The following is a 22933-nucleotide window of genomic DNA, read 5'->3' as shown; positions in this document are numbered from 1 at the left end:
TGACTACATCTAATACAGCCATGTATTACATGAGCAATCCCCAATATTGATACAGAGAGAAGAGCAGTTATATAGATCATGGGTGGATTCTAGAGTTCCTTAAATATTTACCCAAAAGATGCTGGTAAGCAGAATCACTGTTAAAGGGCTGCAAACTACGAGCAAGAAGTGAGCTTTAAAATTCTTAGAAATTAAGTATCACCATTAAAATTAATTAGGGAATCACGTTGTTTTAAACACTCCAGTGTTTTTAGGACAATGGAGGTGTGGTCCTGTCTGAATCCTGGGGATCACCCACTTCTTGCTTGGATCTGAAGGAGCCTGACTGCTCTGCCTCACCTTGTACAGGGAGGACTCATTTGGGACAGCACCAGGCTCCCACATCCCATCCCCAGACTCCTCATCATCCTCCTGCCATTGCTAACATGCACATGCAATAAACCCAGCTGCCTGGTCACCAAGTTGCACATTAACACCCACAGCTACAGCATGGGGTAATTTATGGGAAACTGTCAGATAACCCTGTCCCAGCAGGCGGCATCCTGGCACCTGGCACCCGACGTGCGCCCAGGCACAGGACTGTCACCGGCGCCTGCTCCGACACGGGCTGGGAGGAAGCAAAGCAACAACAACAAAAAGGAGCTGTTTGTTTGAAGGCCTGGGGAACAGGAGGAAATCAAGGGTGCGTCAAAATGGAAAAGCACAAAGACAGCAGGGAAACGGGGTTTATTTATAAACTTTGAGAGGATGGCTGTGAACAATGGGGTGGGTGGTTTTTATCCCACCAAGAGATGGAAGAGGAGTCTGTGTCTGTCAGCCCCCAGCATGGCAGGATGGGCTGGCTGCAGAGCCCTGGCCAAGTGCTCGGCCTGGGGGTCAGGGTGTCTCCAGAATGTGGCTCCACTGCCTGTGCAGAGCTGTATTCTTGGCAGGCAGGCATGGGATGTTTCCTGGCTTCCTCCAAAGCTCCACCACACCAAAGTCTCCATGTGGGCAATGCAAAGGCTGCACAGCACCCACAGTACACGTTCCTCCCTGGGGTGGTTGGGAGCACCCATCAGTGGTAGGTTTGGGGGTAGGTCCTGTTCCTGTGCAGCAGTGGTCCTGAGCATGTTTTGGAGCAGGTGATGCAACAGCAAACCTTGGTCCTGCTCATTGGCTCTCCAGGAGCTGCTGGTAACTTACTGCACATCCTCACTTCCAATGACTTTGTCTTGTCTGCTGGGACAGTAGAGATGAGCCATGGCCAGGGGCAGATCACACCCTGGTGGTGTTTCCCAGGTGGAGGCAGGGATGGGCAGAGGTTTGGCAGTGCTTTTGGAGCAGGTCCTGTTCACTATGTTACCACCCAAGGGGCCTTCCACCTCTCTGCCTAGGGGATGTTTCAGACAAGCTCAGTTACACTCCCATTCTCCCTTGCCAAGTTAAATGCTCTCTCTGACAAGCACAGCTGGATGAACTGAGCGGCACACGGCATTAATGACACTGGCAAGGTCACAGAGACAGGAAATGGACACTGCACCAACAGGGGAGTAATGGGATGAAGGGAACCATCAATAACTTGACATTATCCCTCTGCCCCAAGTGCAGCACAGGGCATCCAACAGCCACTGGCTGGCAGAGAGGAACATCCTTCCTACCACTGGAGCTGGAGCATCCCAGCCCCTGGCCACAGCATTTTGCTTAACACAGGAGCTAAGATGTGCTGTCATTCCTTTAGGACTGGAGGAATTGCATTGTCTAAATCCCAAAATCCTAAAATCAATTCATAACTGCATCTATCAAATTAAAGGCAGCTGCCAAAAATGGCACTTGCACACGTGTGCTTGTGTTGCTCAAAGAGCCCACCTGGCTTCGTGCAGCAAAAGCTGTTTCTTGAAATATCCATAAAAGGCCCAGCAGCCCCAGTGACCAGCTGGTACCACAGACATCCTGGTGCTGGCAGGATGGAACAGGTAACACTGACACAGTACCTTCACCCTCACCCTGAGAAGGCATTAGGGGCATCTCTAGTACCATAAAGCAACTGGAAAGGCAGAAATCAAGCCAAGTGGAGTAAGACAGCCCAAAATATCTGTTTATAAGAAAACTATTCCAATGCCCAAATATTCTCCCATTAGACAGACAGTGGCAGAGCAAATACTGCCCAATGCACCTCTTCCAGGTCATTTGTGAAGCTGGCCCCATTAAATCAATCCAGGAAGAACCAGCTGCTCCAGCTGAAGGTGAATGATCACATGTAGGTGACATGCCAGCCAGGAGATCAGGATTTAAATGGATGTGGTTACTTATTAGTTGTAAACACTGTTGAATAAATCTAAATAAACTCTACTTACTTATACAGCATATTCCTAATGTTGGTTGGATGTTGCCAACTTGAAAATAAAACTGAAGTCAAAGAGGGTAAATGTTTTAATGCTTCTGTAGATATAATTAGCATGTGTAATATGTATATACAAATATACATAATATCTGTAATTATAGGTATTGGTGTTTGAGAGAGCTGTCTAGCCAGACGGAAAGAGTAAGTATTGAAAACACTGTACCTCTGCCTGCTAGAAAGGGGAGGATGCTTATACTCACTGGAATAAGAAATGGGTACTTCCTGTTTGGGAAAGGGAGTTATTGTCCCACATTCCCATTCTGCTGAGTGGATTTAATAGCCAACTTCTATCTTGTCCATTCACTTAAAGAAGGATTGGGGCTGAAAGTCTTCAACCCTTCATCCAAGGGCAAAGCACTGTGTAAAAACTGCAGCCGCTGCAATGAGTTTCCTGTAAGTCCTTTCTGGCACCCAGCAAAGCTACAGCTCAGGAGATGAGGTGGCTTTGGTCCTCTGGAGCACCTCTGAGGTCCCAGGTCAGCACCTGTCTGGGTACATGTCTGCACCACATGGCCATCAGTGCAGGGACTTGAAGTGTCCCCAAGCTTTAGTGCCATTGTGCCAAACACCAGCTGATGAAACAAGCTCAGGAAGTTCCCCATACTGCTATTAACACTCAGAGCCCCTCAACATGGCATGTTTATTCGGGGTCAGTTAGTTGCTCTCAACACCCTGGACACAGAAATTCAGCCATCTGCAGCAACCTTTCCTTTTCCATCCCCGTGGGGGCATGGAGGAGAGGGAAGGGCCTGGCCTGACAGGATGTTCACTGAGAAATCCAGCCTCTGCAAGGTCCTCGAGCAGAGCTGGTCAAAATGCTGATGTTGGGGGCTACATTTTCCCTGCAGTTCAGGGATTATTTGGCTCTCACTGTATTAAGCTGAGGGCTAAACAACTTGCTCTTCTGCAGCTCTCCCTGGCTCGGCTAAGTGCTCAGCCCTTCAAGAAAAGCCAGGCCATTAAGTTAAGCACCTCACTCTAGTCGATGTTTGAACTTTCTTTACCTTTGGGAGGAGAGGGATGAGTGCTGTTCCTGGAAGGTCAGAGAGCAGCCAGCAGCTGACATGCCAAAGGTCAAATCCAGCCCCAGCTGGCAATGTCAGCCAGGGCTGGGAGCGGTCAGGACCATGCCCAGCACCACGTCACCACCCCAGAGAATTCCAGTTGTTCCTTACAGAGTTCAACTACTCACCACCCTGATAACCATAGGGTACAAATTTTGTTTTTACAAATAACATTTGCAAATTAAAAATTTGCAAAAGCTCCAGCAGTGTCCAGAGACACGCAGTTGTATCGAGCTACCGCTGCAAATGTGGCAGGAAATGCACCTGGAATTCATGACAGAAGCAGGTGAGACAGGTGTGGGAACCTTTGGCAGCAGTGGTCTTCCACTGGGGTCTCCTGTGACTTCTGCCCCACCATCCAGAAACACCAAGAAGTCTCTGGCCTGTGGGTAAGGCTGACAGAGAGAAAATATTGAACAAACAGATATTATTCTGCTCAGTGGAGTGAGTTAAAAAGTGCAAAAAACCTTCAACATTCTTAGCTCGTTGCAAAAGGATGGAGGGGAGGAGTCTTGTCTCCCTGACAAAACCTGCTCCATTGCTGGATTTTGAAATGAATCAATATAGAAAATGAGTCCGGCAGCCAGATGTCTGCTTTCATCTCTCTGCACTGGAACTGGAATAAAGCCCACAAAATCTCCACCAAAAATACCTTCTTTGAAAGCGCTTTGTTCGTGGCTTTGCGACTGCGGAGAACAAAGGCAGCAAACGCGAAGGTCTGATGCCACCTAAAGGCCGCTTGAATTTTCACCTCCCAGAGGCTCCGTTTGACTTTGGGACTCTCAATCACAATTTCCGTGTGTGGACTCTTGTTCGCCTTCAGTTGCCATCATCAGACTTTGTTTTGTTTGCGTTTAAATTGATCAGACTTGACTGAAGCTGTCCATGCTGGGTGCTGCTCCACCTGAAAACCGCTTGGGTGTGTTTGCAAATACTGCTGGTAGATGTAAAAAGTACAGCTATCATACCCCAACACTTCCAAAGGACAAGGCTGTACAAAAATATGAGCTTTTTCATATTGTATTCTGTCAATCTTTTCTCTTAGAAACCTGAATTACTGCTGGCTTTGGAACTGAGATTAGAAACTGTGGTGAAGGGCTCAGCAATGTTTACATTGAGGATGGGCTTTCCACTATTCCCCCTAGAGTCTGTGCAAGTTTGGCCAAGCTGCAAGTCTGTGGCAGAGCAGTTCCTGCAGGCTGTGACAGGCAGCATGCCACAAGTGCCCACCCTCCCTGAATGCCCTCCTGGTGCTCCCAGCACTGCCGTGCCCGCGGCAACGCCCACGGCCAGGCTGGCCACGCTCCAGCTGCCCACACACACACAGCCAGGCAGCTCCTAATCCCTGCCTTTCAGAGCCCTGCCCCTCTCCTAACACCCTGGGTCTTTGAAAGAACAAACACCAACCCACGCAGCAACCCCATGGGTGAGGGGATGTGTTTCCCTGCCAGTCTGCAGAAAGGAAGGGAGAGAACATCAGCGCTCACATCAGAAGTTTCCATCAGACCCACGTGCACAGCATGGGACACCGTGGCCCTTTCTCACTGTCCTTGGCTACTTCACAGTACATCCTGTTTGAGAAGTTTCCATGGGCTGAAATAGTGAAAGCCCAACAGTTTTGTAATCTGGATCTGTAGAAAACAGAAAACCCTCAACTACTTTCCCCAGAGATGACAGCAATTTATGCCACGTGCTCAACAGTGTGTAATGGACTCAACTGGCAGGCAGGAAAATACGAGTCAAAAGTGGCCTATTACAGCCCTAACCGTCACATTATTCTGTCTCCTTGTGGCATGTAAAGCCTGATACACCTCATTCTGCAGATTCTGCAAAATCTAGTTTGCTATGTGACACCTCCAGAACAGCTGGAAGTTTGTAAAAGACAACAACTGGCAATCACCTGGATGTACAGCTTTATAAATCCTTTTCCTATTTAATGTTCTTGGGTGGTAGCTTGCATGCAACTCCTCACAGCAAACACTGCTTCTTTGTATTGCTCTCTCTTGGGTTAAGCAGCCTAATGACAATAATTATTTCCTATCATATTAATGATCCATTTTGAAGTTCATCTTTCCAATGGCTCCTACTTCCCAAAACTAAAGTTTTAATGTTTATTATGATTGTTACAAACACCTACTTTATTTCCATGCTTTGGCTTGCAGAATCTCAGATCCTTTGAGTAACACTGTGAAGGGATAAGATTTAGGTGAAAATGAAGGGTCTGATGTGGTTTGTAGACTCTTGGGAATAAAAAGAGCCTAAAGAAGAAAATTATATATGCCCTTGGCCTTACAGTGGATGCTCCTCCTTGCTGACACAGTGTCTACTTTCACATTACTGCAGCACCAAGCAGACTGCAGATGCTTCTGGAGACAAATGATAGTCAGAAAAATACTAAAATCTTGGTCAAGATTTATTTAAAATGCTAAACCAAAATTATCCTACTGCATGGGGACTGAGTTCATCAAACTGTAACCAGACTCAGAGGGTTGAATTTTGACTTCTTGTAAACAGAAACAAAAGGCTGATTTGTGGAAGGACAAGGAAAATAAACATTTGCGCAGTCCTTAAAGACATTTCACAGAGTTGATACAGCTACAAAAACAAAACAAAAACAAAACACTGCAACTTCTGAAGCCCCAGAGGCTCCGACATATACCATATGTTGGCAGGGTGTGACAGAGATATCTTCAAATAACTTTGCATTAAGCTTTTTCTATAAGAAAACCTTTGTTTTATTAATAGTAATTTTTAAAAAAGGTTATTTCTGCGAGCTATTTCCTTGCTCTGTACTTACTCAGCACTAAAACCACCCAAGTCCCTCATGCTGTCACCTGTGATGCCATGGTGCAGCAGAGCAGGAGGCAGCCCAGGATGGGCAAGCACAGACCCCCCCCTGGGCTCAGAACAACTGCCTGGCAGTGCCCTGCCTTTTCCCATGGGCCTGTCCTCTTTCCTCTCCAGCACCTGTGACAGAGACAAAAACTCTTCAACAGCAAGATCAGGTTATTTTCTTGCAGAGCTCTCAGGGTAAGCAGAACAAGAAGTCCTCTCCAGAATAAATTCTTAAGAAGCAACGTGCATAATCAAAGCATCTTCTCTACAAGCAAGAGAGGTAAGAGCATAAACAAAAGGCTGCTATATGAAATCCATCTATTTAAAATACTGTTTATTTGTGATTTAACATTAATTAGCATTACATCTATGAGCAATTTCAGATAACATTTATATATTTTCCACAGGACACAAGAGTTGGCTGGCTCATTCTTTATGCCAAAGCAAGTAAATAGAGGCATTAGCAAAAGGTGCAAATAGTTCACGGTTGCAGTTTAAAAAATATTTATGCACATTGCATTCATTTAGATATATTTTTAAAAAAGTTATGAAAAGCGTAGTTCACAGGTTACTGTTTCTACATATGTTGTAATACAACACAAATAATGTAGAACATAAAAAACAAAGTAAGCAACTGAAAGTTTCCACTATGATTAAAAACACTGATTCCAGTATTTAGTGACAGCTAGAAAATTGTTTCCAGGATCCATTCCAACATTGCATTATCACACTTACACGGTCAAAGCTAACCAGCCCCAGAACATGCTATAATCAACATTTTTGCATGCCAAACCACTCTCCAGCCATATTTAACAATTATATATGGTATAATATTTCAACCGGTAATTTGGGAATCACAAGGATCTTAAAAGATGTACTTCCTATTGTGATGACTGATTTACAGACATTTGACACAGCGAAGAAACCTCTATGTTAATTTCTATGTTTAGTTTGTATTTACAATACAGTAAAAGTACTAAAATGACAATACAAGTAAAAACGAGTAAGTGGCAGTACCACCCTTACCCATGGCACTAAGCTCTGATTTGCTCTGGGTTCATCCAAAGGACAACACAGATTCACGAGACCCTTTTACAATTTGAATGAAACTGAAGAAAAAACCCAAAGTGTTGCACTCTGCATGAATCCATACAAATTATTTAAAACCTCTAATATGGAAATGTCACTCTGCTGATTTAATAAAAATATTCCGCAATCCATATCATATATTTAAAAAAAATAATCACCAAACTTTTACTTTCTTTGTCTCCTCCTATTTCCCTACTATTTCACTTTCCCTTTTAACATTTTTGTTTCCTTCATTTGGTTATGTTAAGAGATTATTTTTCTTCATTCATTAGCAATACCATGAAAGAGAAAAAGAACAACCCACAAATAATTTTTAAACATGAATCCAGTTCAGTTTTATACGCTTTTATCCTTTGATTTTGAAGTCCCTGGATTCCTGAATTATATTTAAGTATACTCTAAACCAAGCATTCTTAAATACACTCTAACTATTAAATGCTTGGTTCACATGCTTATAATACCTTTATACTGAATGGTATACAAACATTTGAACATATAAAATCTTCTTTTTGTTTTGCCAGTTAAACTAAATTATCAATGTTAAGTGTATAAAATCCCCCTTCTTGAAAAATAAGGGTTTCCCCCACCCCAACTGATAGAATAAAAAAGAAGTTTTCAAAAATTATATTTCACTAAAATGAAATATTTGGCAAAAAAGTTATTGAATAATGGAATTCTTTAGACATTTTGTATAATTCCAAATAAAATTTCTCTTACACAGTTTTTCCCCTAGTATTATGTGCCAGTGTATAATATTTCTATATGAGCTAATCTTAAAAAAGATGTAAAGGTGTGCTGTTAATATGTACCCACTCAAATAGGGATACAGAAACATAAAATATATGGTCAAAAACCACAATACAAAAATGTATGATCTGGTTTCCAAATGAGACAGCAGTTTTAAAAAGTCATATGGTCACTCAACGGTAACTTTATTAAAGACTTTAACTGTACTGAAAATTTTCAGGTCTGCAAAATACTCCAAGCAGAACTTGCTGCTGCATACTGTGATGGTATTTGACCTTGCTATGACGGTAATTGAGCACCTGCCAGTGTAGTTCTACATGAAACTAATCAATGTTTCCAACCCTCATAGCAATTTTGGACACAGCTAAGTGAGAGATGAATTAATTTGCAATTAACATGAAAGTTTTTTTTGTTTGTTTGTTTGTTTGTCTCTTTGTCTCTTTGTTTGGTTTTTTTTAAAGCAAAACCTCTTCCAGTTTCTACTTGTTTAGGTTAAAAGTCCAGTTACTGCACACCCCTAACACTACACTGTTAATGGTCAACTTAAACGTTTAAAATGTGCAATTATCTCATCACAACAGAACTGCACTTACACTTCCACCTTCTCCTTCTTTTTACTCTTTTTCAGGAAGGAGGGGGTGCGGAATTTCTTCTTTTTCTTCGAAGGGGATTTGGAAGGTGACCCTTCAGGGGACAGGGCCTCTTCTATCTTTTCAGAGCCTTTAATGGTAATCTCTACGCTCTCCACAGTACTCATGGTTAACTGACTGACCCTCGTGGTGAGATCTTCTTCCAGGTCGTGTGCATCTTCCTTCCCGTTCACCACCACAACTGGCATCTCCACAGATATTAGGTTGGCATCCTGGGTGTAGAAATCCTCATGATTTTCTGAAAGAGCAAAGGATTTTGGAATTATTTATGTACACTTTCATGCAAAAACCCCCAGTACTGATACAAAGCCTGCGAGTCTGGACTGTGATCCAAGGAATGAAACCCGAAGTCCTTAGATGTGTTTTTTCCCCTTTATCCACAATCTTAGTTGCTGTAAGCAGACAACAGAGTCAAAATGTCATTAAGGGAAAACAGGCTGAAAAATCTAACCTTATCTCTGCCAGGTGTAAGCACAGCTCAAGCTGTATAGAGTATGTGCAAATATAGTCTACACAGCATACACAGCCTCAAGCACAGTCAGAATTACATTTTACTGCGAGAGACTGATTTATGAAAACACAGCCATTCCATACAGAAGGCGCTGGAGAACTTGCCTTTTAAAATGCCTACTTAGACTTCTGCGAAAGTCTTAGGTGAAAGAACTATTCTTAACATTTTCAGTAGAATGAAGCATAATATCTATTATTTGCTTCACCTGGTTAATATCTACGTTTCAGCATGCCCTGAGTTGTTTTCTGTTTGTGAGAATTATGTATTGGGAAAAATTGGGAAAAATAGTTTTCTGGACAGATTACCACCCAAACTTCACAAAAGAGGGCTCCTTTTGACTCAGTTGACTTCATGCAAGAGTAAAAGTGCAGCAGAGGAGTCGAGGATTATTGGAGCCCTTGGCATCATACAGAAATTGCATGGAATACCTTCTAATCTTTCTGGGACATTTTGCGGGGATTGAGTTTGTGACTGAATTTGTGACACAGATGAACCGTCATCTGAGAATAATTCCTGTTCAGCATCTGCAGGACAAGATGTGAGTTAGTAGCCAAGCAAAAGTGAAAATCAAGCAAGAATGTCAGTGCTGGTGCTACAAGATTTACAGGTCTGCTACAGCTTTGTGTTGCTCATGCTGACAACAGCACAAAGTTACAATACACAGTTGAAACTCTGAAGAATTATGGATTTGCTTTATCTGTTAAAAATTGGTATATGTTAGTTCTTTATCAGAAAGCATTAAAAAAGGTGGCAGGGTTGCATTCCAAGTACCATGCCCCATGGTTTTATCTTGTCACAGTCTGCTGGTACAGTAAGCTATTACACTATGTCCTGAGTGTGACATATAGCAAAGTTGTTTTATTACACAATATTAGTAAAGAAGAATTCATAGTAAGTGCTATTGTTAAAAATTAAAATCAACCCTGGATTAGTAATTTTCCATGGAGTAGGAGTATTGGAAGAAGATGTGAAAAGTAAAAGTAGATGAGACTTGCACACTGAGAGAACAGAAGTAAAATTAGAGAAGCCAGGGCCAAACAGCTTGGTAAACTTTTGCTCAGTTGGGCACAGTCTTGAGCTAGTTGATCTAACTTCAGTATCAGCTCTGAGGAGGAGCTGGATTAAGATGACCTTTGTGGACTCTTCCACCTTAAGTTATTCTATGATTCCAACACAAAAATTCATTATGGTTAATTGTGTTTTCATCAACTCCATTTCTCTGCAAACCTTTAATTGCTTTAATTTCAGCACCAACTAAACTAAAAGAACAAACCACATTTAACAAAAGAATTCTACCACCTCAAGAAATGATTAGTCCTAAGCTAGTTGCCAGCAGTATACACTAATAACTAACATGTACACACTTTTTTAGAGTAGATATTTTCAAGCTTATTATTAAAATGCAAACCCCAGCAATCCAAACCACACTGCTGACCTTCCAACCCCAGCTGCTTGCGCTCAATGGTTTTCTTGTACTCTTCCAGTTCCTTTTCCGTGAGGTGGCTGAATGGGTTGGGCGGTGCCGGCGGCGCGTGCTCATCATCAAACTGCATTGGCTGGGAAAGACAAAGCCACAGAATTTAACAGTTAAAAAATGAGGCACAACAAGCAAAATGTGCAGGTCTTCTTTTTTATCCTTTTTCTTTTTTTTTTTTTTTTTTTGGCCAAAGTTTGGTGACAAAGTTTTGGCAGGGAATACAGAATTAAAACACAGATGTACTAAGTGTTGGATAGATGGAAACTTTTAGAAATACAGAATTCCAATTCACCACAGTATGTTGGATAAACTTATTAGGGATATCTGTAGTGTTTGGAAGTATATTCTGTTCAAGAAAAGGTTAATATGGGCAGGTAAGAAACAGGAAACCCTCTCTCCCAATGAGAAGCCTGTTTCTAATGAAAGTTGTCTTCCACATGGTCACATCCCAGCTTTTAAACTCAAGCTATTTCTGGGACTCGATTGTTATCATAACCATCACTTCCACAGACTAATGAAGGCTATTTTTGGCCCCATGCATTCCAAAGTTCTTCCTATCTCACTTAAATGATATTAGACAAGGATCCTACTTCATTAATATTAATGGTGACAAACTTAATATGCACATCTCAATTGGAAATTAACTTTTTAAACCTTAAAAATGAAACATGAATAAGATGTATCACACTCTAAAACTGGCATTAAAAGAATCAGTTCTAACAAAATATTTAGAATGAAAATGGCCCAAGCTGACATTTGAAAGACAGGCAGCCAAATAACCTGAACATTTGTAAATCAGTTAATTATGTTGTACTCACTGAACTTGGCTTTTTATCCACAACAATCCCTGCGAGCAGCTGAGACTGAGGTCCTGCTGTCTTTAGGTCATACCGGTTTTGCTCCCTTATCTATAGAGAGAAAATAAAACAGGTTAGAAACAGATGTTTCTCTTCAATAAATCCTGTGCCCATCAGCTTTACAAAGCCACTAACACAGGCAACAGTGAATGGCTGGAGAATCAAGCTGTGTGCTGATGCACCTAAAAATTAAGAACTCTTCTTCAACCTCTGAATACATAGTGTATGTTGTTTGGCTCTTTCAGTACTCACAAATATTTACCCCAGTCCCAGCTCTTGTACTTCATGTAAGCCAACATTTAGAAATAAGCTCCCAGGAATAGCCCCTGCACGTCTTCTCTCCACCTCATAAAATACACATGTTCAGCTACTGAAGAAAACTCTGTGGTTACAAAGGTTGGTTAAGTTTTTCCTTCTGTTAATAGTTTATTGTTTTCCCTACACTAACAGCCTTAGCTTCTAATTGTCAGAACTTAAGAGATTGACAGATCAGATATAAATACCAATACAGAACATATTAAAAAAATCCTACAGCAGAGAATTAGGAATAAACTTGCTATGAACCAGTGACACGCATGAATTTAACAAGCATTGCCTGGGACATCTATTATTAATCTCTGGATGATTAGAGGGTGCCTGTCCAGTTCTGAGGAAGGGAGTTGCTCCTTCTAACTCCACTTCAGTCGCCAGGGACACTGATATAGTGATTTCCAAGAAAGAAAAAAAATATGCAATCAAATGAGAAGTGTCCTGAATATCTGTCAACAAAGTTATGTTAAGGGTGGAATATTTGGTCAGTCTGATAATCAGTGTCTTTCATGCTGGAAGGGAAAAGCAGAGAGATATTTCTGTTTACAGAGAGGTCCAACAATAATCTCTCATTTTCTTTTTTTTACTGCCATTAGAAATTCCAGCTTAACAAGCACTAGGCAAATTAAAACAGAACAGAACAAGATTAGAGTCTGAGATTGAATCATGCTGCAGATGACGCACAGCAATTCTGTTGGTGTTGACACCTAATTATCTACTAAATAAAATGCTAAATAACAGGGACTACCATTCCAAATCTATAATTTCCAGAGTTAACATTCATCCTTCATCAGACTATTGCACTCAAAATTTAAATATATAAATATTGCATATGTATCTACAGATTTTATGTATATCACACATTTAAATACGTGGTTTTGGTGCCAAAAATCACATATAGTGTAAGAACCTTCTTAATAAAATGAAAACATTTGAAAATGTTATTTTACCGCTCTGCTGAATCATTACTTGAACACATAATTTTATTTGGAAATGTTACAATTTTCAGTTCATTACACTTCTTTTACCTTATTTCTCTTTTCCAACACTTCACTTGGGTTTGTGTTTAGAGGAACAAATTGGTTTGGATCTTCAATTTTGATTGGCGTTCCTCCACTAGTCTTGGAGGAGTCATCAGCTTTCATCCACTTAAAGACAGGGGGAAAAAGAAAAGATAGAAGCTAAAATACCCAGTATGATGGAAAAGAACAATTCTCTGTGTTGTCTTACTGTTAAAGAGAGATATCAAGAAAGGACTTTCTGACTTGGTTCTCAATTCCACATGACACCTAAAAAATAATCCCAACTCCTTTACAGGTTTGTGTGTTTGCCCAGGAGGATTTAAGTTGCCGTGAACATGACTACTTTTTGTAAATACTGACATATATTCCTGAAAAATGCAGTGTTAGCTGTGTACTAATGATGCTGTGTTTAGAAAGGATCATACTTTCTAGTAACTGGCACGTGGATCCAGAGCCCTTGTTCATGCAACCAACTTCCACCTCTGCTGACCACACACTGACTACAGCTTTTTTTTCCCTTCTCAAGCAGGATTCCGAGGATGTTTTTCCCTAACTCAAGTTTAGAAACCTGCCAGCCTGCCAGCAGGAGGAGCTGATGCTTTTACAGTTGTACTGGGAGCAGCTGAAGAGCAATAACATGCTCTGTAGTCCCACGAGGGCCACCTCTCTGCAGGCTGGAAACTAAGTGTAAGCATCTTGCTGAGCTGCAGGAGGGGGAAGATCTTTATCATCATTAAAAGCCTGTAGCACGAACAGACCTTTCGAAAGCTGTTTTCAGTAGGCTCACAAATAGAAAGGGGGCAACAAGAGATGAATTAGAACTCGTGTCTCCCTCATGTAAAAAAAGAACAACCCACGGGTGACTTAAAACCTTACTATATTTGTGCTATGTAATAGCACAAGAAGAAGTGGTAGAAAAACTGTTTGCTACTTCAGGAACAAGAAGAGATGGTTAGAAATGCAAAATCATTGTTAAATTTTATCATGAAGTGTTACTCTTACAGTCAACCCCTCTCCTCAAAAAGAGGAGACAGACCCTTAGTACCAATGTCATTAAGGCTCTGAAAAGCCTACTTTAATTTGCTCAATAAACTTATTTGCTAATCCTATTCGAGATTTCCTCATATAAACTGTGCATAACTTACTTTCAAGTAGAGCAAAACCAAAGTGACTGTCCAACATATCAACCTACCGTGATCTTAGTCCTGGGACTGGTTTCACCATTCCAGGACTCCTCAGGCACATTAACTTTCAAGTATGTGTTTGGAGAGTTCAGCCATCTTGTCTTCTCTCTCTGTTGCCTCTGTGCAAGGAATTTCAGGGGGGAAAGTGGGACTGTATCATCTTCAAAGGAAAAGGCAGTCACAGTGGCTGGGATCTCAACATCACTCTTATGTCTGGGTTTTTCCCTGACTAATGGTTGCCTATAGGCATAGCCAGTTCTGTATCCCTGTGGAGGAGAAAAATAAGAATAGAATGCTTAAAAAATTAAAATAAAAATTTTTACTATTAAGTTACTATACATTTGTAAGATGGTGGGACAAAATTGAAGCTCAAAGCATTATAAATTCTTATTAAGACAGAACACTGCTGTCAGAAACAGTATGACTAAAAAATTATTTGCTTTACAAAACCTACACTCAAAACCTTACAGGACTACATAGATACCACCAGCAACATGCTCTCACCAGGTTGTCCAGCATCCTCATGAGTGCTTCAAATTCTTGCTCCCCAACTTTCCATTTTTGTTGTGAAGCCATATTAACTCCACCTCCTCCCATTGCTGCCACAGCATGCGTGGAAGGCTTGAACTTCTGCAGATCCAGTAGTAGGAGATTGTCTATTCCACCTGCTCCAGCTAATGCATGAACCTGGAAACATCAAGGAGCTTATTTCACTTGTGTAAAAGCTTTTGTATTCTCTGCTTTTCTGAATTTGCAGCAGGAGGTTACTTAAATACATGCTGCGGTTACTTCTCAGGCTAGTTTTCTACTGTCCAAAAAATGTATTGAAATACATAGCAAGTGACTGCTACAGAAAGCTTTATATCATCTGCTTTTAATTGCACTTCGAAAGGAGAAGTTTCAAACAGTTGCTTTCAGAGTACCTTAAAAACATCTTTCTGCATCACAAGATTAAAAAACTTTCATTTTTCTAGCTGTTTCAAAATGAAAGAGTGTCTAAACTCAAAATGAATAGTAGGGCAAGGAAGGAAGGGAGTGGGAGCCCACCATTCGCACATCCAAATGCCTCTTTGGGAGGACAGGATCACTGGGGAACAAGAACAAAGTGATGAAGTTGCTGAGGATGAGCTTAAAACTTATAAAAGGTGAGAACACTTTCAGTGGTCTCTCTTCACAGGTTATAGGTAACATTGGGATACCTCACCAGGTAGCTGAAGTTAGACAGAATGGAAACAACTGAATTTGTGATTCAAGTTTTTTTAAAAATATGTCACTCATTACTGTTGCTCTAAAGATCTTTTAATTTGGTTTCAGAAATTCGTGATCACAGAGAGAAGCTTCTTTTCTTTTCACGATATTCAGTTTCAGTAGAGGAGCTGGCTCTCAAGAGATCTTAAGTCACACTTCCTCATGCAGTGAGTACCAGCAAATCTATTATCTGACAGATTCCCTGCATGAGGCTCACTCTGCACAGCATGGAACAAAACCTTCTGTACCCTTTGGAGTGTAACACCACTGAGACTGTGTCAGTGTTCCTAGAATGAGTATTTCTGCCATTCCCTCGGTGATTCCCTCATTATTCCCGTCTCTCTTTGACCAGGTATACAGGATTACTGGATTCCACAACTCCAAAACTGTGTAATGTAAGAGGTCTTCCCATCTGGGATATAATCTGTAACTCTGCAGCGTAAGTGCTTGAAATTAAACACAGGTAAATTCTCTCTCACCTGCGTTTCACAGGCCAGTTGCACATTGAAAATATAGTGGAATGCTTCTTCCAGTGTCTCTCCTAGTGCTACCACACCATGGTTTCTCAAGACTAATACCTAGTAAATGAAGACACTAATGTTAAATGGTAGAAACTGGAGCAAAACATGAAAATTGTTTATGAAGAGCATAAATGAGGCTGAATACCTTGCAACTGGGTCCAAGAACTTTTTGAAGCTGAATTCTCTCCTCCTGTTCATCAAGAGAACCCTGGTAGTTGTAATAAGCAACATCTCCCAGAATCAGAGCCTCTTGTGATATGGGAAGGATGCCACACTTCATAGAAGAAACCTGTTTCATGAAAATGAAATGCTGATAGCTAGGGAAAAATGAAACTCTTAAAACTCACATCCCGCCCACCAAAGCTGCAGCAGGGTGTACTTTGTTAGAAGACAGATAAACTCCACATGGAGAGTTTAGAAACAACCCCCTCCACCACAGAGGTACTGCTACCCAGTCTAGGGACATATATATTGGAGGAAATTTTTGTGAATTTTATTCATGTTTAATTCTCAGCTTACTTAATGGTTTATCTTTTCCCACATTTATGACTTCAAAAAGCTAGTATAAAAGAAATTATTCATTCCTTTTTATTTTTTATGTAGGCAAGGAATGTATATGTGTGTATATATATATATATGCATTTCTAGATAAAATAATAAGAATTTTGTTATTTCAAACCAATTCTTTCTGGCCTCCTTCCATTTTTATCATTATTATACAGACCATTTGAAGTTTATGTTAACTATAACATTTAAATACTGAGGGAAATCCAAACTAAGTGTAACTACTAATCAAACCACTTAAAAATGGAGCCACATAATGCAAATGAAGATGATTTAAACAGCACATTATATTTTCTAGGATGCTATAAATGAAGCCTGTGTAAGCTATTTGCTTTACAACCTCCTCAAGCTGAGTATAATAATCTCTGGGCATCAGTATATTCTGATGCCATTCCACTATGGTGGCCCAGCCCTCCCTCTCTCTATGTGATAACTTCACACTTTTATTTACCAGTGCAGAGTCGACTTTAAAACAAAAATGAAAACTGCTGTGAGGAGAAATATGCCCTTAAGGTGAAGTTGTTTTGTTTCAGTCTGTGCCAAAGGAAGACTTACAGCAGCTGTGGCAGGGGTGTGTATGTGTATGACACATCTGACGTCGGGGCGGGTGGAGTAGATGGCCAGGTGTGGACTGAAGCCTACGCTGTCAATACTGAGAGCTGTGCTTCCCTGGTCCACTACATCTCCTAGGATGTTCACTTTAACCTGAAAAAGGCAAACAGACAATATTCAGAAAGTTTGTGACAACTTCAGTTATCTTGAAAATACCCTTCCTTTCCTATTTAGCACCAGATTTCCCCATACACATTCAAGGCTCAGAGCACAGAAAAAGTATGAGAGCAGCCATGAATCTGTGTGTCAATAAACCACCCTGCTGTACCAGCCCCTGATACCTGTTGGAAATTCAGCCATGGGAGAAGTAAGGATAAGACCCTGATACAACATATATTCTACCTTAGTCTAGCTGACCTTTCCTTGTTTCTGACTTTCAAAAATGCATTTCATTAACATTTCCTACATTTTAAATATGAAGATAATTCAGAGCCTGACAATTTCCCAGTAAGAATACTCAATGCACGAGGAATTTTCAGATTCATGGGAACATTAAAATAGTAATTCATGGATCAACAAGAAACTACAGCAGGGTCATATGTCATGTTATTTTGGTTCTGTGTTTGCTATGTAATAGTATCAATATCATTTTGGTACCCCTTTCACCTTGAGGCAGTTTTTTTACAAATATGCACTGACATGAAGAGCATATGGGAGGTTCTACACCAAAACATGTGTGATTTAGCAGCTACCACTACCTAAATACCAGCCTGTAACTTCACTCAGCTCATTTGCTGGGCCCAGGGAAGATTATTTGACTTTATCTCCTCACTTCTAAAGGTAAGAGGTGATTTTGATAACACTACTCCTACAGAGTCATTTCACATGTATTGCCACACTCTCGGGTTATAGAAGGCTGCTGCTACACTGAGGCTACTGGTGAGCTTCATCAGTCAGGAAAACAAAACTTTGCTGCTCCATATTGAAGCTGGAGACAAAGAAACAGAAAGTAAAGCTAAACCCAAGAAGAAATACTGCCAACAAAGAGTGCTACTATCTAAGCAATATATCAGCTTTTCATCTGGTGGCGGGTAAATATTAAAAAAAAAACCCAACCAACAGGATAATTGCAGAAAGCAGCCACAAAAGTATTTTAGAAAACAGGATGAGCCTTGTTGGTTATTACAGCAGGTGAATCACATACCAAATTAGAAGCTGAAGCTTCAGAAAAGGACAGCCCTCTTGGAATGATTAGAATGTGGTCATGTTCTTTGCTTACTCTTACCTGCAAAGGAGACAGGAAATGGATTACTGATCTAATTTACATTAATCAAGGGAAAAATAATTGGAATAAATAGGTGAGATTCTAAGTAAGTTTTTTTTCTGTAAAATACTTACTGAGATGTAGGTATTTGGCAAATGTGCCCACCCAAACAAGTCAGCCAGTCTATATAAACTGGCTAACTTGCAACGAGTAAGTTTTTCTCCCTTAACAAACGAGGAGGTATCTACTCCAGGTAGGTCATTGATGGGTGTAATCATTCCATGGCCTGAAAAAAAGACAAAAATAGATGACAGCCAGTTGGTCAATTAAATATATTTCCAGCTATGTCATGATCTTCCAAATGCATGTATTTAAATCGTTAGCAAAGCAGTACCAGAATTTATGAGACTGAATAAAGGTTTTCCTGAGCTGTGTCCTGAATTAATATCCTACACAGGACTGGAACTGTGCTTTAAGACATTTGTCACTAATGAAGTATTTTCACATGTTACTTCGAGGTTTTTTGTTACAGGAGAAGATATTCCTTGTGGACTTCTGACATCAGCAAAATGAATTTAAAGAGATTTCTCAGTCTTAGCACTTCAATTCAGTCCTGATGAAGAAATTAGGATTACTGCAAGAGTTCTCAAACCCTTAGACAGAAGGTATCACTTCTTAACAGAGAAATCACAAAGATCAATTTCTCTCTTTGACTTGTGACTACACAAACATACCCATCTCCCCTTCATGAATGCATGACAGCCTTTTGACAGCCCACAACCTTTGATTTGATGGAAAGCTAAGACCAAAAGAGGTAAAAGTAATTTTAGTTTTCAACAAAAGGACCGTGGACTTTGAGACCTGTCCCCATTGTCCCTGGAAAACACAGCAGAGATAACAGTAGGATGCAGAGTCTCAGTAATCAACCAGAGACCTGAACACAAGGTTATTTGGGCTCTCTGTTCTCTTCCGCTCGTTTTGTTAAATAAACCCTGAAGTACCATTTTGGGACCAAATCTCCAAAGATGATGAATGCTGACAGCTGCCACTGTACTTCAGGTTTATAAGTTCCCATACGATGTCCACCCACAGAACTTAAATAGACTTGAACGTCTCAGTGCTTCATGACTTGGAAAGAAGAACTTGGGTGTTAACTGTGAAATCCCAGTGGCATCTTTACAAGTAGAGTGCAGACTAGAAGCTGTTCTTAACTGTGGGAGCTGTTTATCTGATAATTCAATTTGCCAGGGTATTCTCCCCACCTCAGAGTTGGGGTTTTTTTTTTAGTAACAATTTATGTGCAAGAGTAGAAAAATAAGGAAACTAAATGGTAATGTATTTCACATCTCAGTTTATATTCATGTTAAGCTCCTAATAGTAAAAGGGCATAACATTTTGTTCCCTGTGTCAGTTCAACTTTTATTAGCAAATTATAGAATAACTGAGGTTGAGGATTCCAATCATTTTGGATATCATTATACAAGTCAAAGAATTTGAGAGAAAGAAGCCTAAGAAGGCAAGTTAAGGCCACCATCTGCACTACTTCACAGCTGAAGCAAGCTCTGACAGAATTTTTATTCAAGGAAAGAGGAGAACCCAGCATTCCTAAGCGCTGTTAACAATTAAAAAAAAAAAAAAAAAAAAAAGAAAAGAAGAGAAAAAAATAAGAGCAGTTTATGTGTAATTCACTTACTGAGTGAAGTTGAGGAAAAACCTGTAAAAGTGCTCGCTGTAATGTATTCAGCAATCTGCTGTAATGCAAGCAGTCCAGTGGGGTTATTGCCCTTCTTCATCTGTTCTTGAATAAGGCATTCCAGATCTTCTCTGAAAGCCTGTAGAAACATTAGAGAATCATAAAGGAAACCTGGCCTTGATAATCTTATTTCTATTATAGGTGGGGTTGGTAGTTTTGCCTCTTATTAATGTTACATGAAACTTCTCCACAGACTCTGTTTTTAGCTGTTTTAACTTTGCCAGACTTAATCATCCAACCTAAATTTTGTACACTAGGTATTGGCAATTTGGGGGGCAGAAAGAAGGAGTTTGGGTACAGAGTACCAATAGTTTGGTACTATTTCCCAGTACACAACCAGATAAAATGTATTTTTTTTAAATGATTAAACCAATTTTTATCAGTAATTAAAGTGTTGTCCATATTTTGGAAGACACACTTGAAATTCGATCCGGATGTGTTCCTTTCTGTGCTGGATGTTTTTTTAATAATGTAATCCCTCTGAAAAACCATTCAAATTTGATAAAGTTATAAACAACTGGAAAACTGGAGCTCATCCATGCTCAAGTAGTATCACAGATAGGCAAAAACTAGAAGGAATGCTATCTCCTCTCTATTTCTTTCCTTCCCCAAAGGGAAAAACCCTTCCTTCTTTTCCGGAATTAAGTGACTGCAAGCCTAAAAGATAAACTCATGTAGAATATATGATGAAAAATTTTTATAGTATCAAATTTAATACATTATGCACTGTGGACAAAGCCTGTTCCTTTGAGATGATAAACAGATTATTCCCTATCTACAACACATCCCTATCCTAGGACCACTGCAGACCTGACATTCCCAGACTATGTAAATTTTGTTCTTTCAGACTTACAGGTTACATTTTCTAGCCCTCTCATTACTTCTTGGCAGCATCTTGCAGCTTTTCCCCAAACTCACAAGTACCCAAAGCTGCACACAACACGAGCTGAGGTGGATTGTGAACACTCCTCCTGGTCCCTTCCAAAAAGACATTTGGTGTCTTTACCATGCAGCTGGCTCCTATTATAACTCCAGACTATTCCCTGTAAGTAATTGCTCCTTTCAGTTCGCCTTCCTTGGCAGAGCACTTGCTCTCAATTAAAGAAAGAAAACAGTTCTGTATGACAAATGTAATTTCTTCACTGAATTTTAATTCAGTCCTTCAAAACACCCACTCTGTTGGGCAAAATCCACCAATCCCTTGGCTCTGTTCACCAACAGGTTTTGATTAGTAAGAGAGTGCTACTGAACCCCACAAAGACATCCTCAAGACTCTACTTGATACAGCCTCCTCAGCTAGACAGTTGAGCCTCCATGACTACTAATTACCAACTTTTCAGACATCTGTGCTTTCCTTAGAATAATTTTGTCAGGATCATGTCCGTACCTGAGACTTGCCAGATTTCCATAAGTAAAGCCTCTAAAAATTCCCACTGACTGACTCTGCATGGATCTGTTGCACAGAACTCTCAGTGTAGGCCAGAATATTCATCCCCAAAACAGCTGAACAACCTCTCACCAGCCTAAAGATGCACAGCAAAAAGTCAGATTTTTCTCTTTTGTGGCTGGGGTTGGTAAGGTCTATGCAGAAGAAAGGAGCAGATGAGGAAAAGGAAAGAAAAAACATGAAATCAAGAGAGGAAAGGAACCTAACAGGGGGAAAAGAAGTGGAGGATAGGGAGCATTGGCCATAAACTGAAACATATAAAGTTCCAGCTCAACATGAGGAAGAACTTTAGGTCAAGGGTAACAGATCACAGGACCAGGTTGCCCAGTTCTCTGCATTATATTAAATTATTCCTTCAATTCAACAAGGACTACAGAAAAGATCTACAAAAACATTAATAATAGTTTTATTAGTCATATTCAGATTTCTGGAGGGTTTTTTAAACCTGTACAAGTAACATTATTTCTATAGCAGAAAAAAGGGTAATATAATGTATTTTGGGAAATTTTTGACAGAGATTTCTTTTTTTGTTTATTGCATATTGTATTTTTAATCCTTCTGCTTTTTGGTCATGTTATTTTCATTCTTCTGAGCTTAATTTTGCACCTTAATGCTAACAGTAGTATATTACACATTTGCTGAGACTACTAGAAATGAAGATTCAGTATTGTATCAACGTCTTTATTACACCAAACAAGCAGCTTCCCTTAAAAATAGTTTTAGAAATAAGAGAAGATAGGTAAGAGCAAGGAAAGTGGCAAATGCAGAGGTTTGGGATGAGTTGTACAGCAGGTGAGAATATGGATGAAGTGCATAAAATCAAGTATGCAATTTATCCACATGCCAGTGCATAATGATGTTTTCTAGCAGCCTGTCACATGGGTATCTATGAATAATTCAATACATTTCATTCAGTGCTACAGACCTTTGAAACTTGGAACTGTAAATCCTTAGGTAACCATCCCACATGTGCTAACACAACCTTTTTCCATTTCTGGTAATCCCAGTGGGCTCCTGTGAAGGGCACCACTTTCTTGTGGTCAACAATTTACCTTTAATAAGAGCCATTAAATGAATTATATTTATTGGATATTTATTTCACTGTACAAGACTGATTTCTGTAAAACCACTAGCTTGCAGAGCTCTGATTTTGGGATCTGACCAGAGCAGCAGGAGCCTGCTTTTGAAACCTAACTAGAGCCTGGAGACCAAGTGGTTTGGTTTTGCTTTAATTCATGAGATTGTAATATATTTATATATGTGTGGCATTACACTGCCCACAGTGATGAAGCAAAAGTCATCCAAGTAAGTAATACTGGAGAGAGATGCTTTCAAAGAGATGACAAACGTGCTGCTCTGGCACAAAGCAGATATTTTTCAAGTGGAAAGGTCACTGGTAATTTCAGATGTAGTATTTGACAAGAAAATGCTGACAAAGGAAAAACTGTACTGTCAG

General features: G+C 40.2%; 1 protein-coding gene across 2 annotated transcripts in view; it reads right to left on the bottom strand.

Moving 5' to 3' along the window:
- Window positions 1-6599: 6599 nt before the first annotated feature.
- The window catches only part of ADD3 (adducin 3), a 91530-nt gene continuing 75196 nt past the window's right edge, over window positions 6600-22933 (bottom strand). Inside the window, exons 4-16 of one of the 2 annotated variants that reach the window (XM_083866073.1) lie at window positions 19971-20109; window positions 18412-18563; window positions 18218-18298; window positions 17017-17166; window positions 16043-16186; window positions 15856-15954; window positions 14633-14815; window positions 14137-14394; window positions 12951-13070; window positions 11575-11664; window positions 10715-10835; window positions 9708-9803; window positions 6600-9006 (exon numbers count right to left, since the gene is read on the bottom strand). In XM_083866073.1, the coding sequence (XP_083722199.1) occupies window positions 8708-9006; window positions 9708-9803; window positions 10715-10835; window positions 11575-11664; window positions 12951-13070; window positions 14137-14394; window positions 14633-14815; window positions 15856-15954; window positions 16043-16186; window positions 17017-17166; window positions 18218-18298; window positions 18412-18563; window positions 19971-20109 (1932 nt within the window). In that variant the 3' untranslated portion in view covers window positions 6600-8707. The remainder of the gene's footprint in view (window positions 9007-9707; window positions 9804-10714; window positions 10836-11574; window positions 11665-12950; window positions 13071-14136; window positions 14395-14632; window positions 14816-15855; window positions 15955-16042; window positions 16187-17016; window positions 17167-18217; window positions 18299-18411; window positions 18564-19970; window positions 20110-22933) is intronic. The other variant, XM_083866072.1, reaches the window with a different exon arrangement.

The sequence above is a fragment of the Zosterops lateralis genome (genome assembly GCF_965231275.1).
Source record: "Zosterops lateralis genome assembly, chromosome: 8".
Taxonomy (NCBI): domain Eukaryota; kingdom Metazoa; phylum Chordata; class Aves; order Passeriformes; family Zosteropidae; genus Zosterops; species Zosterops lateralis.
This window is presented reverse-complemented; position numbering and strand designations above follow the sequence as displayed.